At 46.8% G+C, this 16,818-nt stretch overlaps 2 protein-coding genes across 2 annotated transcripts; one reads left to right on the top strand and one right to left on the bottom strand.

The window, feature by feature from the left end:
- The first annotated feature begins 260 nt into the window (after positions 1 to 260).
- ESS2 (ess-2 splicing factor homolog) lies at positions 261 to 6,616 on the top strand. The gene is made up of 10 exons (XM_065738950.1): positions 261 to 416; positions 527 to 695; positions 1,613 to 1,708; positions 2,121 to 2,287; positions 2,912 to 3,029; positions 3,468 to 3,601; positions 3,729 to 3,831; positions 4,661 to 4,770; positions 5,667 to 5,782; positions 5,908 to 6,616. Exons 1-10 carry the CDS (start codon positions 276 to 278, stop codon positions 6,191 to 6,193), a joined length of 1,440 nt encoding a protein of 479 aa, XP_065595022.1. The 5' UTR covers positions 261 to 275; the 3' UTR covers positions 6,194 to 6,616.
- Positions 6,617 to 13,878: 7,262 nt separating this feature from the next.
- LOC136050100 (testis-specific serine/threonine-protein kinase 1-like) lies at positions 13,879 to 14,427 on the bottom strand. The gene is given in 7 exon segments (XM_065738717.1): positions 13,879 to 14,027; positions 14,030 to 14,059; positions 14,062 to 14,166; positions 14,169 to 14,227; positions 14,229 to 14,275; positions 14,277 to 14,403; positions 14,405 to 14,427. Coding segments are annotated over 7 exon segments (540 nt in total).
- Positions 14,428 to 16,818: the final 2,391 nt, after the last annotated feature.

The raw sequence follows: 16,818 nt of genomic DNA, 5'->3' as shown, positions 1-16,818 counted from the left end.
CCCAACTTCTGCACGTGGCGTGGCCGTCAGATGCTGAAGTGGAGACAGTGCCTGTGCCGTGCGTGTGACCCACAGCCCCGCTCGACCCCCGCCCCCCCCGGCGCCGCCGTAGCCGGGGCGCCCGGCCCGGTCCGCTCCTCCCGGCCGCACGGGGGCGCGCTGACCGCCGTTCCCTGCACCTCTCTCGGAAGTGGCGCTCCGTCTCCCCGCGTCGCGTGTGTGTGACGTCACGTCCGGTCGCGCCCGCGACGGCGGCTGGGGGTGGTGCGGGTGTCATGGCGGCCGTTCCTGCGCCTTCACCCGGAGCGTTGGTGCCCGTCGCTGGCGAGGCCGGCGTCGTGGTCAAGAGCAGGGAGACCTCCAGGCCGGCCGCGAAGCGTCCGAAGAAGATCCTGGATGAGGATGCCTACATCGAGGTGGGCGGCGGGCTCGGGGCGGCCCGCTGTCTGTCCCCGCGGCCCAGCCTGTCCCAGGGCACGCAGAGGGGGACACGTCCTGACACGTCCGTGCGATTTTCTGTTCGCAGAGCTTAGAGAATATTATTCAACGCGACTTCTTTCCCGACGTGGAGAAGTTACGGGCACAGAAGGAGTATCTGGAAGCTGAGGAAAATGGTGACTTGGAGAAAATGAGGCAAATCGCTATTAAATTTGGCTCCTCCTTGGGCAAATCATCGCGGGACACACCTGTGCCGTGTAAGAACCGTCTCACCGTGGATGTTTTAATGTTTAAGCTGATGCTGTAGATTATTTCTTCAAAAAAAACCCAACCTCTCACATTGTACACTGTCTTTTTTTTATGCAAGAGAGAGAAATGGTCTTCAGCTTTTTATTTATTTATTTTTAAGGTGAAAGACTTTCTATGTAATGTTGTTTACTCTTATAATGCCATGCCAACAGATTTACATTTCGTGTGAGTTAGCACGGCAGACTAAGCAGTAGTCAGTATCTGATGACTGATGCCATATTTCTTTTTGACAGTGTCCAGTAGTTCCTTCTGGAGAGAAAAAAGCAGTGTAGTAACTGTGCCTCAGACATTTTGTCAGGCTCCTGTTTTCTGGTGCAAATCACATGCTCTACCTTGCAGTATTGTACTGTCAGAAATGTTAGACTTTTCTAAATCATCACTATAGTTCTTAGGATGGAAGGCATGGAAAATTTGTGACAGTCCAGAGTTCATGCAGCAAGCATCAGATGCTCAGTTTTGTGTTTGCTTTCACTTCAAGTTTAGGTATTCTTTATGCTGAAGGCCAGTGCACAAAAGGACACTTGTCACACTGTGAATTCCGTTCCTGTCCTCCTGTGGGTGCCACCACTGAGCTGTGTTAAGGTTGTTAAGCTCACATTGCTGCAGCAAATATGTACAGCTGTGGCTCTCCTGGGAATTTTTCTCATCGTGAAAATGTCTTAGATGAAGGCAAAATCTTTTTCATTGATGGGAACCATATTGAAAAATATGTTTTTAGTCTTCACATTTTTAATGAAATTGTTTTCATGACTTATCTTCTGTGATTCACATTTGGTACCTGAGCTATATTGTGGTGCAGAATGCCATGGGAAGTGTTCAGTTCTGTGCTCTGGTAACCATGCAAACCTTTTTCCTTTTGTCACAGATGTTACTCCAGCCACGTTTGAAACCCCAGAAGTGCATCCAGGTGCACTTCCTCTTGGAAATAAATCCAGAGCTGGCACCCGAGCTGCAGAGGAAGGTAGGAGAGTAATGTTTCTGTCACTAAATTCCTCAGCAGCACAGAAATATGCTTGTGAGCTCTGTCTCTTGGGAAGGTGAAGGTTTGGGGTATTTAGCTGTCTTCAAGCAGTTTCCTTTAGCCTTCTAGGAAGTGAAAATGATCAGTGTCTGCTAGCATCTGTGCACTTGTGCATTTTCCCTTTAACACAAATAGCTGTAAATGCTGAGAAAGCTTTTCTGAGTAAGTTGGTTATGTTTTCTAAAATATTGTACCATTCTGCATGTATACGCTTCTCCCCCTCCCCCCCACTAAGTTTAATTATTAATTGATCAGTAGAGGGCTAGCATAGAAGGGACTAAAACTTGTGTATAGGTCTCTTACAGAAAGGGAGGTATTAAACTTTATCAAACTTCATTCCTCCTCTTGTTAGGAGATGCAGAAAAAGATGATCAAGATGCTCTTCCCAATCTGGACAGCTTCTTAGCAAAACACACGAGTGAAGATAATGCTTCGTTTGAGCAGATCATGGAAGTGGCCAAAGAGAAGGAGAAAGTCAAGCATGCTTGGCTGTACAGTGCAGAAGAGGAGTATGCCCAGGTAGGGAAATGGCTCAAGTATCTCTCTGAAATGACGCCGTCTGTTTTCAGACTCTGCCAAATGCTTCTGTGTCTGTATTCTTATGGAAAAGTTTGAAAATTCTCGAATTAATAGTATTGCTTCTGCTCTTTTTTTTGCTGCATGTATCAACTAATACATTTTCTGTAAGACTAGGGTGGTACAAAGATTCTTTCAGGGTTACTCATTTTAGTCTTGTGTTCTGCCTTTGTATGAGCTATGTGCCAGATCCTGAAATTCTCTTTTTTGGTGATGAAGTATTCATTTTAATTAGTAGATGGAGAAAAGCAAGAAGTGTTTGAATCATTATAAGTGTTGTCACAAGGTACAACAAGTCGTATACATAATCTCTGAGAAATGAATTCTATAGGGCTCACTTGGTTTTATGCAAGAACTCATACAGAGTTTTACGGACTCACCTGTGAGGACAGGATGTTTTCTCAAGTGCCAGTTGACAGAGAGAGGGAGCTCCTGCTTTGCAGGTGCTAAGTACATTAGGACTTGTAGCTGAGCTGGTGATTCAGCTCTTCCAAGTGGTGTATGCCTGATTAAAAGATTGCCAGAGTACGTTTCAGACCTGATTTTTTTTTTCTTTTGTCCTTTTAGAGACGAAATGAAAACCTGGCACTTCCTTCAGCAGAACAGCAAGCCCTGGAGAATGTGAAGGCTGGGCTGGAGACCTGGGAGTACACAGCTAGAAACACCCTCATGTATTATCCAACAGGTGAGGCATGCAAGTCTCTCAGGTGAGGGATCAGTCTGGTGCGTTGACTCCAGACAGTGTTTATCCCCCTTGTGACTGAACAGCTCTTACTGGTGATACTGCACGGTTTCCTCTGTGAAGCTCAGAGATGTGCAGCTGTTAAAGTCTTCTCCACCCATCCTGCACCATTCTTGAGATCTTGCTTCATTGCCTCTGATGCAAAGCTGGATCATGTTCTGTCACTGAACGTGATCACTGAGCGTATTACACAAGCCTTTGTTTTCAGGAGCCATAAAGATTTCTGTTTTGTTTTGTCTTATGAATAAGCTCTTATCATCTTCAATCAATCATTGCTTCTGCTGAAAGAGCACTGCTTTGGTTTCTTGGTCACTTGGTTGCTATAGAAAACTAAATCATGTTGTAGCTGGGCTCTTTCACAAAGATTTTCTGCTTTTCAAGGTGTGCCTGATGAGGAGGACACATTTAAGAAGCCCAGGGAAGTTGTCCATCGGAACACTCGTTTTGTGAAGGACCCGTTTAGCCAAGCTGTGAGCAAATCACAGCTCCAGCAAGCAGCAGCCCTCAATGCTCAGGTTGGATAATTTTGTTGCTTCTGATCAAAGGCCTTTAAAGCAACATAATTGTTGATGATGTGCTGATGCAGATGGCTGGCATCTTTCTCTGAAAGTTGGTGAATGACATCGTCTTTTATTATTTCAGTACAAACAGGGGAAAGTGGGACCAGATGGGAAAGAGCTGATACCCCAGGAGTCTCCAAAAGTGAATGGATATGGATTTGTGTCTACTCCCTCCCCTGCCCCTGGTAAGAGGGTTTTTTTTGTTTGTTTGGTTAGTTTTCCTCTTCTCATTTGAATCCACTTGTGTGTTACTGTTTCATTTTGTTCAGATGTATTAGTGTCAGGATGCTTTCATTTAGAACGTACTGATTATTTTTCTTCAGTTCAGATGTGCTATCTGAATTTGTAGCTGTTCTTCACCAGTGTGGTTTTCCCTGTCTATTTTTATCACCGTTAAAATGTGAACATAGAGAGGCTTTTCCTCTGAGAAGCCTGTAGGTGGCATATGGAATGCACCTCTTTCCTTCAGTGTAAATGCCTTTTCCAAACACTGCACAGATTTTCTAGCCAGTGACTTAATCTTAGAATCTATTCTGCAGTTGTAGCTGTTGGGCAAAGTGTAGTTGCTGTTGCACATGGACATTTGGCTATTCTGTGTCTTGAGTCCTCTACTCATTTCCTTGCTTTTCAATAGTTATATGTATTGAAGGAGTTTTCATTATGGTATCAAAGGGGAAGACCAGTACTGTAGAATTAGAAAATGAAAGTTTAACTGAGCAGAAGCGTACCAAATGGAAGAATAAGCACATGGAGAGATCAGCTTGGGAATTGTAAGCTTGAGGGTGACCCAGCCACAAGCCCTGGTGTTTAAGGTCATGTCTTTGTAATGGGAACAACATGTTTCTTTTCAACATGGGCTGTGATTTCTTCTGCAGTACAAGGGCTCAGCTGTGTCCTGAGTTTGCTGCATTTCACAATATGGTTCTCTATGGGTGCTTTTTTTTTTTTTTTTTTTTTTGCTGACCAAATATTTAAATATCTTACGTGAGTATGACTTTTTAAATTTGTTTACAGGTGTGAATGAGTCTCCTTTTATGACATGGGGTGAAATAGAAACCACTCCTTTACGTCTAGATGGGTCAGAAACGCCGTATGTGGATCGCACACCTGGACCAGCCTTCAAGGTATTTCATAGGAGTCAACATGTCGTTCTCTGGGGGTGGGCATGGACTAAGAAGGGAAAGACAAGTGAGTATATAGTAGATGAACGTTGTTGTGGGATGTGTGACACATCTCTGGGCTGTGTTCCCAGTCCTTGAGACCAATAATCTGTGTTCTGCTTGGAGGGTGGAGATGGACATGGCTCCACATGAAAGCTACTTAGTGCAGATACTTGAGGAAATACACGCTGTTGGCAACAGTGAAACTCAAAGTTTGATGATAGGCCTAGACAAAGTGGCTTCTGGAGAAAGTTGAAGAGATGCCTGGTTTTCCTGATTTTAATGTATGAACGGGTAGAAATCATAAGATTTCCCAAGTCTGAAGCAGCTGTGTCATTTGAGGGTAGAAAAGGTACTCTGACTTTTTTAATAGTACTTGACCCTGTGTGCAACCTGCTTCCTGCTGGTGTCATTGAATGTGAGTTATCTGAGATTTGTAGTTTAAGAAGAGTGTAATTTTCTGTGTATGCCTCTGTTTTGTCAGACTTCGAAGTCCTTGGCTGGTTTTCCTGCTGTTTAGCAATGGCTGTGTGTTTGCCTGGGAGCTGGCTGGCCATGGGCCAGGCTAGGCAAGACACAGGTGACATTGTTTGTCCATGAGAGACAGCAGGAGGAAATGCCAGATGTAATGGCTGCTTCCTTGACTGAACTGGTTCTACCATATTTGTTATTTGCAAAGACAGGTTGAAGATCTCTGTATGTCTTCTCTTGCTTTTATGAAGCAGAAGAGAAGAGTGGGCTGATCCCACCCCTCCCCAGTTTAGATCATTGTCAGCTGCAATCCAACTGTGGAAGTGCTTTGTTTCATTTATACAATGTTCATACTCAGTGCCTTGGCAATATGTGTGATGTATTTATAGATCCTGGAGCCTGGGCGTCGTGAGAGGTTAGGACTGAAGATGGCCAATGAAGTGGCAGCTAAAAACCGAGCAAAGAAGCAGGAGGCACTTCGAAAAGTCACAGAAAACTTGGCCAGGTGAGACTTCTGTTGTGATGGAGGAATTGGGGATGGGTATTTTGTGATGAGGTTTAAAACAATATGTGTGCAGAAAGGGAGGAATGAGAAATGAGTTTCTTTTAAAACCATCTTTTCTATTCCAGCCTCACTCCAAAGGGACTGAGCCCAGCAATGTCACCAGCTTTGCAACGACTAGTAAACAGGACTGCAAGTAAATACACTGACAAAGCCCTGCGAGCCAGCTATACTCCGTCTCCGGCCCACACAGGAACTCCTGGTTACAAGACACCAGCAAGTGGGCCCCAAACACCCACAACCACCCCTAAGCCTAGGACAGTATCTCAGACATCAGTATCTCAAGATACTACGTCAATCACAGACAATTTACTGCAGCTTCCTAAAAGGAGGAAGGCATCTGATTTCTCCTAAATATTCTTGTCATCATTAAGGCAATGGTGACCAGCCCGTGCTCAGCTATCTGCAACCTGGATGTTTTGAACCGGATAAGGAGTATCTAGATTCAGCTGCTGGAGTGGAAGCCAGCAGTTATTAGATCTGGGACCAGATCAAGACTATGTAGCTGAAATAGCTTGTGATGTGCTTTATGGAAGACAAGTGTCTCTTGCTGTGGTATAAGTTATCTTTCAACTATGTGGATATGTTACACAGGGCTGCTGTATCATAAGGATGCTTCCTGCAGTGGCAGAGAAGAGTCTGGACTCTTAGCTAAAACAGTGATAATTTATAATATTTCTCTTTTTTCAGATGGCTGTGCATTTAAATACATTTCTGTACAAATATGTCTATTTATAAAATGTGCTAAGCCTTCCTAAAAGGTAGAAGTGGATTTTACTCCTGCTTGTCAAACGTTTTTGGTCTTGTGCTTTCAGAAGAGAAGATATCAGAGAGTCACAGAATTGTAGGGGTTGGAACGGACCTCTAAAGTTCATTGAGTCCAACCCCCTGGCTAAAGCAGGTTCCCTACAGTAGATTGCACAGGGACATGTCCTGATGGGACTTTGAATGTCCCCAGAGAGGGAGTCTCCACCACCTCCCTGGGCAGCCTGTTCTAGTGCTCTGTCAATGACAGTAAGGAAATTCTTCCTAATGTTTGTATGGAACTTCCTGCGTTTCAGTGTCTCCCCTTTGCACCTTGTTCTGTTGCTACACACCACTGAAATGAGTCCACCCCCATCTAACTTGACTCCTGCACTTTAGGTATTTATAAACAGCTGTGAGATCCCCCTCTCAGCCTTCTCATGTCCAGACTGAAGATTCTCAGGTCTCTCAGCCTTTCCTCATACAGGTGATGCTCCAGGCCCCTCACCCATATATATATGAGATGTCACTCTGAGTTTTAGGGGATGTCTATTTAACGCAAGTGGATTTTAAACTGATGCTTCTTAGTGTATGGTGGACGTGTCTAAAGAATTCTTATATTGCAAGGAAAGAATGCATCCACTTCCAGACATCAATTCACACTTCCTAATAACCTGCACTCTTACTGTGTTCTGCAGATGGTGTAATCAGAAGCTGGAGTGTGAGAGCAGCACTGTGACCTGAAAGAAAGCTTTCCCTTGTGCTTTTGACCAAAACTCTTGGTTCTTGCAACCATATCAGAGATGGGTCTTACAAAAATTGTGTTAAGTTCATTCAGCTCAGCAGATGAACTTTGTAAAGCAAAAGACTTACTGTTTCTGAAAGGCCTTGGAGTAGCTGAAGTTGAAAACCAGCAGTTCACAAGCTGGACCAATTTTTAAGAGGATCTCCTTTCCTTCTCCCCACCTTTCCATCCTGCAGAAAGGAGTTTGGCTTGCTGATTGTGCTCAGGCTTTTCCTCTGCACGTTTTGGGAACACTCACCCTCTTGTGCAGTGGGAAGAGGAAGTGGGGATTTGGGATTTTGGAGTCTGGAACCACAGGTAAAACAGGTCTGTTAAATTTCATTTACAGACAACCTCTGAGATGTGTCAGGCTGAAGCAAATAGAAAATGAGGTCCACGCTCTTTAGTCAGTGTTGTGGTTTTGTGGTTTTGATGCCGGTATTCCACATCAGAGCATCATGCAGCAGTGAAGGAGTTAATGCTGGGGGAGCAGCAGAGGGGAGGGGCGGAGCTCCGCACCGGATGCAGGCGGCGCTCGGTCTGGGCGCGTTGCTCTGGGCTGCCGTGGAGGTTCAGCACGTGTGCTTCCCCTGCGGGTCCTCCTTAGCGTAAGCTCACAGCTCTTGGTTTGGAAATTGTTATCTCTCTTTCAATTGTTCAATTTTATTAGATTTAGTAAAGTTACCGTTCCTTCTCAGATTGTGCCGTTGTTTTCTTGTAGACCCATCTCTTCCCGCCGTTTCCCCCTCCCCCTCCCGGAGCGCGGCTCTGCTCGGGCGGCCGCGCGGCCACTGACGCAGTTTCTTTTTCTCTCCCCTCTCCTTTCTCGGTTTTCCCTTGGGTCACTGTCACGGACAACACCGTGACAATTATTGGTGGAGAATGCGGGCAGTGCAGTATTGGCACTCCATTGTAAATCTGGTGCAGAGTGGACTAAGGTTTTTCATGTACCTCATAGCATGCTGGCGTCTTTTTAAGCTCCTCGCGTTCAGCACCGGAGTAATGTGGATATACAGCTACTTTAGTGTGCTGAGGGGGTTACATGCCTCCTACCTAAACACCCTGGCTAACGTGACAGATTATGCGGCATTTGGAACGGTTTCCAATTACTCTTTTCAGGTCTTTACCTATATTCAAGATGTCAGCCCGGCAACTGTGTTATCTGTTTTTCTGCATGCACTCTCTGCAATAGTAATTTACATCATGTGGAGGAAGCTTTCCTCAAAACCAGAGAGTGTTGAATGGCAGGGAAGGTGGAAAAAATTAGGAAAGAAATTAGAAGCGTGGGGACCCCCGGTGTTATGCAATTTTGATCTTGAGCACCTGTGGGATCCTGAGAAATTCAGTGAGTGTTTAGGTAAGGAGTCATGGGACTCAGGACGATCTGAGAAGGAATGTATTGTTTGGGGTCTGGCTTGTGCTTATCGAGCCATAATTGATGTTCTTGAGAGAAATGGTTTCCAAACCAAGGTCCAAAGCAAAAATGAAAACCTCGAAGTAAGACCTGACCAATCACAGGAAGCACCGGTATCAGTGTCGGTTGCCCCTGTGGAAGGCCAGAAATGGACACGGCCATCTTCGCGCCTAGAACGGAAAGAAGAAGAAGCAGAGAAAAAAAAGGAAGATCCAGGCGAGGGGCCCTCCTCAGCACCACCACCACCACCACCACCACCACCTAAAAAGGCCACTAAGAAAAGTGAGAGACATGGAGAAGACAGCGATGATGATGGAGTCACTGTTACCACTACTCGTCGGCCCCTAAAGATGACTGAAATACAAGGTTCAAGAAAGGAGTTTGTACGGCGCTCGGGTGAATCTATTGTCACCTGGTTGCTGCGGTGTTGGGACAGCGGTGCCAGCAGCGTGTCCCTAGATGGCAGTGAAGCCCGCCAACTGGCAAGCATTGCCCGAGACCCAGCTATCGACAGAGGAATTGGCAGATGTCTGAATGGAGTCGCTACCCTCTGGGAACGAGTACTAGTGGCTGTAAAGGATAGATACCCTTACAAAGATGATCTGGAGCCTAAGGTGGAAAGATGGAACACCGTGGAGAAAGGCATCCAATTTTTGAGAGAAACAGCCGTAGTAGAGATGCTGTATGATCCCAATTTCGTCCCTAACAATCCACACCAGGACCGTGATCCTGATAGAGTAAGGTGCACACCTGATGTATATCGCAAGCTCTCAAAAACAGCACCAGAGAGGTACGCAAGTACACTGGTAGCAATGTTCCATAGATTCGAGGGTCAAGACAGAAGACTCCCAGTTTATGAATTGACTATTACACTCCAAAACTTTGAACAACAGTTTCCACCATCACGTGCTTCCATTGCAGCTATAGTAGCAGAAGAAGTAGGTGAGATTAAGGAGACACAGAAAACTATACTGGAGGAACTGTCATTACTGATGAATAGGGATGAACCTGTGTCAGTATTGGAAACACCCGATGAAGACGAGCATGACGCAAAGAATCTGATGAAGCAATTTATCAAACTGTTGAAAGTCTCGGCCACCAAAGGCAACCGCCCCTCTGCACGAGCAAATGACGGCAGTAACATCATGTCACGTGTGGCCATGTGGAGCTTCTTACGAGAAAACGGAGAGGACATGAGGAAGTGGCATAAAAAACCCACTCCTGTACTGCGAGCACGGGTGAGAGAACTACAGCAGAGATCAGCCACCAATGAAATTGCTCCCGTCACTGCAGGTAACCAATAGAGGGGCCCTGCCCTCAGCCAGGGGAGGGAAAGGGATAACAGAGTGTATTGGACTGTGTGGATTAGATGGCCTGGCACATTAGAGCCACAAAGATATAAGGCACTGGTGGACACTGGTGCACAGTGCACTCTGATGCCCTCGAGTTATAAAGGGACAGAATTGATTCATATTTCTGGAGTGACTGGGGGTTCTCAGGAACTGTCTGTGTTGGAGGCAGAAATAAGCCTCACCGGTAAAACCTGGCAGAAGCATCCCATAGTGACTGGACAGGGGGCTCCATGCATACTCGGTATTGACTATCTCAGAAGGGGACATTTCAAGGATCCCAAGGGGTACCGATGGGCTTTTGGAATAGCTGCTGTAGATGCAGACAACATTCAGCAGCTATCTGTTTTACCTGGCCTGTCAGAAGATCCGTCTGTTGTGGGGGTACTGAAAGTGAAAGAGCAGCAGGTACCTATCGCTACAAAAACAGTGCACAGACGGCAGTACCGCACCAACAGGGATTCCTTGCTCCCCATTCATAACTTGATCCGTCAGCTAGAGAGCCAGGGAGTGATCAGCAAGACTCACTCACCTTTTAACAGCCCCATATGGCCGGTGCGTAAAGCCAGTGGAGAATGGAGGCTGACGGTAGATTACCGTGGCCTGAATGAAGTCACACCCCCACTGAGTGCTGCTGTGCCAGATATGTTGGAGCTGCAGTATGAACTGGAGTCAAAAGCAGCCAAGTGGTATGCCACTATAGACATTGCCAATGCATTCTTTTCTATTCCTTTGGCCACAGAGTGCAGACCACAGTTTGCTTTCACCTGGAGGGGCGTTCAGTACACTTGGAACCGTTTGCCCCAGGGGTGGAAACACAGCCCAACCATCTGCCATGGGCTGATTCAAACCACACTGGAACAGGGTGGGGCACCTGAGCACCTCCAGTATATTGATGACATTGTTGTGTGGGGTGATACAGCAGAGGAAGTTTTTAAAAAAGGAGAGCAAATAATCCAAATTCTTCTGGGTGCTGGTTTTGCTATTAAACAGAACAAAGTGAAGGGACCTGCCCAAGAAATTCAATTCCTAGGAGTAAAATGGCAAGATGGACGTCGTCACATTCCAGGAGATGTGATTGACAAAATCACCAGTATGTCACCACCCACTAGCAAGAAAGAGACACAGTCTTTTCTGGGTGTAGTAGGTTTTTGGAGGATGCACATCCCAAACTACAGCCTCATAGTAAGCCCCCTCTATCAAGTGACTCGGAAAAAGAATAATTTTGCATGGGGTCCTGAACAGCAGCAGGCCTTTGAGCAAATCAAGCAGGAGATAGCCCGTGCTGTGGCCCTGGGGCCAGTTCGGTTGGGACAGGATGTGAAAAACATCCTCTACACTGCTGCTGGAGAGAAAGGTCCCACTTGGAGTCTGTGGCAAAGAGCCTCTGGGGAGACCCGAGGCCGACCCCTTGGATTTTGGAGCAGAGCATACAGGGGTTCAGAGGAGTGCTACACTCCAACTGAGAAGGAGATTTTGGCCGCATACGAGGGGGTTCGGGCTGCCTCTGAAGTAATTGGTACTGAGACACAGCTCCTCCTGGCACCTCGACTGCCAGTGCTGAATTGGATGTTCAAAGGAAAGGTTCCCCCCACCCATCATGCTACCGATGCCACCTGGAGTAAGTGGATTGCACTGATTACACAGCGAGCTCGGATGGGGAACCTCAACCGTCCAGGAATCCTGGAGGTGATCATGGACTGGCCTGAAGGCAAGAAATTTGGAACATCCCCATCAGAGGAGATACCACGTGCTAAAGAGGCCCCACCATATAACGAACTACTAGAGAATGAAAAGACGTATGCCCTCTTCACTGATGGATCGTGTCGTATTGTTGGGAAGCATCGCAGATGGAAGGCTGCTGTGTGGAGCCCCACACGACGAGTTGCAGAGGCCACCGAAGGAGAAGGAGAGTCAAGCCAATTTGCGGAGGTAAAGGCCGTCCAGCTGGCCTTAGATGTGGCTGAACGGGAGAGGTGGCCCATGCTATATCTTTATACTGACTCTTGGATGGTGGCAAATGCTTTATGGGGGTGGTTGCAGCAGTGGGAACAGGACAACTGGCAACGGAAGGGTAAACCTATTTGGGCTGCTGAACTGTGGAAAGACATTGCTGCCCGAACAAAAAGGTTGGGTGTAAAGGTGCGCCATGTAGATGCTCATGTGCCCAAGAATCGAGCTACTGAAGAGCAGAAAAATAACCATCAGGTAGATCGAGCTGCCAGAATTGAGGTGTCTCAGATCGATTTGGACTGGCAGAACAAAGGAGAGCTATTTTTAGCTCGGTGGGCCCATGAGACCTCTGGCCATCAAGGAAGGGATGCGACCTATAAGTGGGCTAGAGACCGAGGGGTGGACTTAACTATGGATGCTGTTGCACAGGTTATCCATGACTGTGACACATGTGCCATAATTAAACAGGCCAAGAGGATGAAACCCCTCTGGCAGGAAGGGCGATGGGAAAAGTATAAATATGGGGAGGCGTGGCAGGTTGATTATATCACCTTGCCACGAACTCGCGATGGTAAGCGTTACGTGCTCACCATGGTGGAGGCGACCACTGGGTGGCTTGAGACATACGCAGTACCCCATGCTACTGCCCGAAACACCATCTTAGGGCTCGAGAGACAAGTCCTATGGAGACATGGCACTCCAGAGAGAATTGAGTCCGATAATGGGACTCATTTCAAAAATTCTCTTGTGGATATCTGGGCCAAAGAACACGGCATTGAATGGATCTACCATATCCCCTACCATGCACCAGCTGCTGGTAAGATCGAGCGCTACAACGGGTTGTTAAAAACCACGTTGAGAGCAATGGGTGGTGGGACATTCAAGCACTGGGAGAAGCATCTGGCAGAAGCCACCTGGCTGGTCAACACTAGGGGATCAGTCAACCGAGAGGGTCCTACACAGTCCGGCTCCCTACAGACCATAGAGGGAGATAAGGTCCCTGTGGTACATGTGAGGAGCATGTTGGGAAAAGCGGTGTGGGTCCTTCCAGCCTCTGGAAAGGGCAAACCCCTCCGTGGGACCGTTTTTGCGCAGGGACCTGGGTGCACCTGGTGGGTAATGGATAAAAATGGGGACGTCCAGTGTGTCCCACAAGGGAATTTGATGCTGGGGGAATGCAGTCTGTAATTACGTGTGTATGTATGTATATATATATATATATATATATGTTTCTATGTAACTCATGTTATTACTGTTTGGTTATGTATAGATGTGTGTTAAGCATGATGTGATGATGTGGAATAAGGGGTGGAATGTTGTGGTTTTGTGGTTTTGATGCCGGTATTCCACATCAGAGCATCATGCAGCAGTGAAGGAGTTAATGCTGGGGGAGCAGCAGAGGGGAGGGGCGGAGCTCCGCACCGGATGCAGGCGGCGCTCGGTCTGGGCGCGTTGCTCTGGGCTGCCGTGGAGGTTCAGCACGTGTGCTTCCCCTGCGGGTCCTCCTTAGCGTAAGCTCACAGCTCTTGGTTTGGAAATTGTTATCTCTCTTTCAATTGTTCAATTTTATTAGATTTAGTAAAGTTACCGTTCCTTCTCAGATTGTGCCGTTGTTTTCTTGTAGACCCATCTCTTCCCGCCGTTTCCCCCTCCCCCTCCCGGAGCGCGGCTCTGCTCGGGCGGCCGCGCGGCCACTGACGCAGTTTCTTTTTCTCTCCCCTCTCCTTTCTCGGTTTTCCCTTGGGTCACTGTCACGGACAACACCGTGACAGTCAGGTATATTGATTCATGCAAGTCAATCTTGTATTGTAGACATGTTTTTTCTGACATTAGAATCATTGAAGGGCATTAATGCATAGACCATTGTGTACAGAATGGCACCCGTGCTCCAGATGTCAGAAATCCTGGGGTCACAAGGAATGTCCTGCAGCACTTCAGGGGCTGTGCATGCCCACAGAAGGTTTTGCTGAGAAAGATCTTCCATTTTCATCCTGAGACAAGTGTTTGGAAAAGTCATGGCAGTGTTGAATGGCGGAAGCCAACTGCTGGAACTTAAAGCATGCAAAGTCCTCTTTCACAGCTTTGTCATCTTGATGTGGCCCAGGAGCTCTCCCTTTACCCCCAGCTCCATAAAGATGTGGGAACCCTCCTGGTACTTCAAAGGTCTCAGAGGTTTTGATGATTGATGGGGAGGTGCAAACATTTCAAACCATCTATTTCCCCTGGGAGAAATCAGTCCAGAAAGTCCTGAGGCATTCTGTTGTCAACTATCTTTATGGCCACATTGCTCTATAACCTGTTGCAGCAGGCTGATCTCACTGCCCTAAGAGCCATCTCCAAGCATGGTGCTCAGGTTGAAACCTTTCTTTCAGTGTTACTTGAAGGTGTTTCCCTCTTCAGTCTTTGCTTTGCCAGATTGAGATTTTATTTTTTTCCCCACGAGGTAAAGTGGAGAAGAAATCATTCATAATGATATTCACAAGAAAGCTCTTTCCGAAGGCATAGAACTATGGTTAAATTTTCTTAAGTAACTGAATTTGAGGGGCATGGTTTAGTGGTGGTGATGGGTTGGATCAAGATTAGTGGTTCCAACCTTCATGATTCTATGAATTTTTACTGCTGAAGGTTTCCTTCTTTACCCAATGGATGGAAATCTAGACTTAGCACTTCTTGCTGGTTATCACGAGTTTTCAAACTATTGGTAGGTTAAGTTTTTGAAATGCTTTCATTGTACAGTGGACCAATGCTCTATTTGTGCTGTTTGGCTTTATGTTCCAGCACAACAACGTATCTGAGTTTCTTATTGCAGTAGAGTGTTTTGAAACCCTTACTGAAGCTGTTTTGTTGTTCATCTTTGTATCTCTCAAGCACTAAATGAAGGAGCTCTTAATGGTGCTGGGGAGGGAGGGATGCTGCTTTTTGTTTATTTTGTTTTCACGGTGGCTGCATTCAAGAACTGTTTGTTTCTATTGGCTTTCCCTTAACTTTCTTTCCTTGGTTTCCATTCGTACTATCTGTTTCATAGCTCTGATGGTTGGCTGCTTCCTGTGGGCTTGGCAGCTGGTATTTTTCTTAAGCCCTTACTTGTTGAGTGTTTGACTTCCAGCTTCTGCTGTACTTGAGAAAAGCTCACAACTACACTTCTTCAGAACTGACTGAGGATGGTGGTTTGCGTGCTGATTGCTTCACAGTAATCAGCCTCTGGGGCTTTTTGCTTTCTGTTGGTTTCTGCTTTTTTAAATGTAATTTTTCATCTCCCAAGTGTATAACTTCAAAGCCTTGATAATGAGAACAACACAGGAGCTAGGGACAGTCCTGCACAGCCCACCAATGTCATTCTGATGAACAGAATGTTATTCTTGTTATTCTCCCTTCCTTTCTTTGAAACGTTTGTCTATTTTTTTAGCCAGGTAGATGAAGGGCAGTTTTAACCATTCAGAGCTGCGGTTGTTGCAGTACGAGCTGACCTTGGGAGCGAGCTGAGTCCTGCTGGCAGGAAGGCACAGCCAGCTGAGTACACTGCCCGCCACGCCTGGGCACAGGGCAGCTTGGATAACACAGGGCAGCCTGTGTAACACTTGGCAGCCTGGAGGTTTGCTATAATCACACGGCGTTCTCCACAGGGAACATCCGTGGAAATATTTATGCAGCCCTTCGAGCAGCGCCTGCAGATTTCTGTAAAGCTGAGGGTGTTTGGTGCCGTGTTTGCCTTGGTGGAGAGCTTCCTCCCGTGTGGTTTCCACTGCCACTTCCACAGCCACCTGTCCCTGGCTGTGACCTTTCCAAGTGACTTTTATAGCACAACTGGTGAGAATAAATTGAGCAATACGACGTTGCTGGGGTTTGTGACTGCATGAAATGAATAGGTCTTGCTTTTTTTTTTAGTTTGGAAAGTAACCAAGGGCTCAGTTTTTTCTTCAGGCAAAAAGAAGCAGCAACCAACCCATTCTCAGATGCTGATGGATAAATAATAAAGAACATCTATTTACTGATGTGTCCCTGTTTTCAGTGATATTCCTTAAGGACCAACCTGGGTAAACAACTCCGAAGCTTTTAGGTAAAATGTGTTTATTTCACAACGTTCCCACATTCTGTTCGTCCCCATGAAGTGCTCACATCCGTACAAAGTGCTGGGGTGTGCTGCAGGCTCTGCTCTGCATTGCTCTGCCTGTGGCCGTGTCCCCGCTGCAGTATGTCTTAATGTTAATTATTAATCCCTAAAGTTTCTGCTTCATTCAGTATGAGACAGTGCAGCCATTGGCTGCCTCGGTGGCCCTGCTCGATGGGAGATGTTCATGCGGGAGCGTTTCAGTGCTCAGCAATCCTGGCCGGATGCATCCTGGAATTTCAAGGAGCTGTGCTCGTACCGGGACGTGGCTGGCTCACAGAACAGCACAGATAGAGCCGTGTCTGAGAGTTGTTGCTTCTGTATTGTGCAATCCATGCTTAAAAGCCAATTGCATCAACTACCTTGAGGCACGGGACGGTGCTGTTCCTGTGCCTTCCCTCGAGTGAGTTAACCTGAAATCAGAAGCCTTGGTCCTGGCGGATTGAAGGGCTTTATGCGTTTGTCAGAGCTGTAATTTATTTCCAGGGACGTGCTCTAAAGCTGGCTCCGCGAAGGGCTTTGCAGCCGGGCTGCTCCTGCAGCGCTGCTTTGATGTCAGGGCTCCGATCCTGCAGCCGTGCACCCTTGCTATCCGTAATGGAGCTGCCAGCTCTCTTCCCTGGAATA

This window comes from Cyrtonyx montezumae, unplaced genomic scaffold (genome assembly GCF_038088225.1).
Source record: "Cyrtonyx montezumae isolate F1298 unplaced genomic scaffold, pur_monq_1.0 scaffold_23, whole genome shotgun sequence".
Classification (NCBI taxonomy): Eukaryota; Metazoa; Chordata; class Aves; order Galliformes; family Odontophoridae; genus Cyrtonyx; species Cyrtonyx montezumae.
This window is presented reverse-complemented; position numbering and strand designations above follow the sequence as displayed.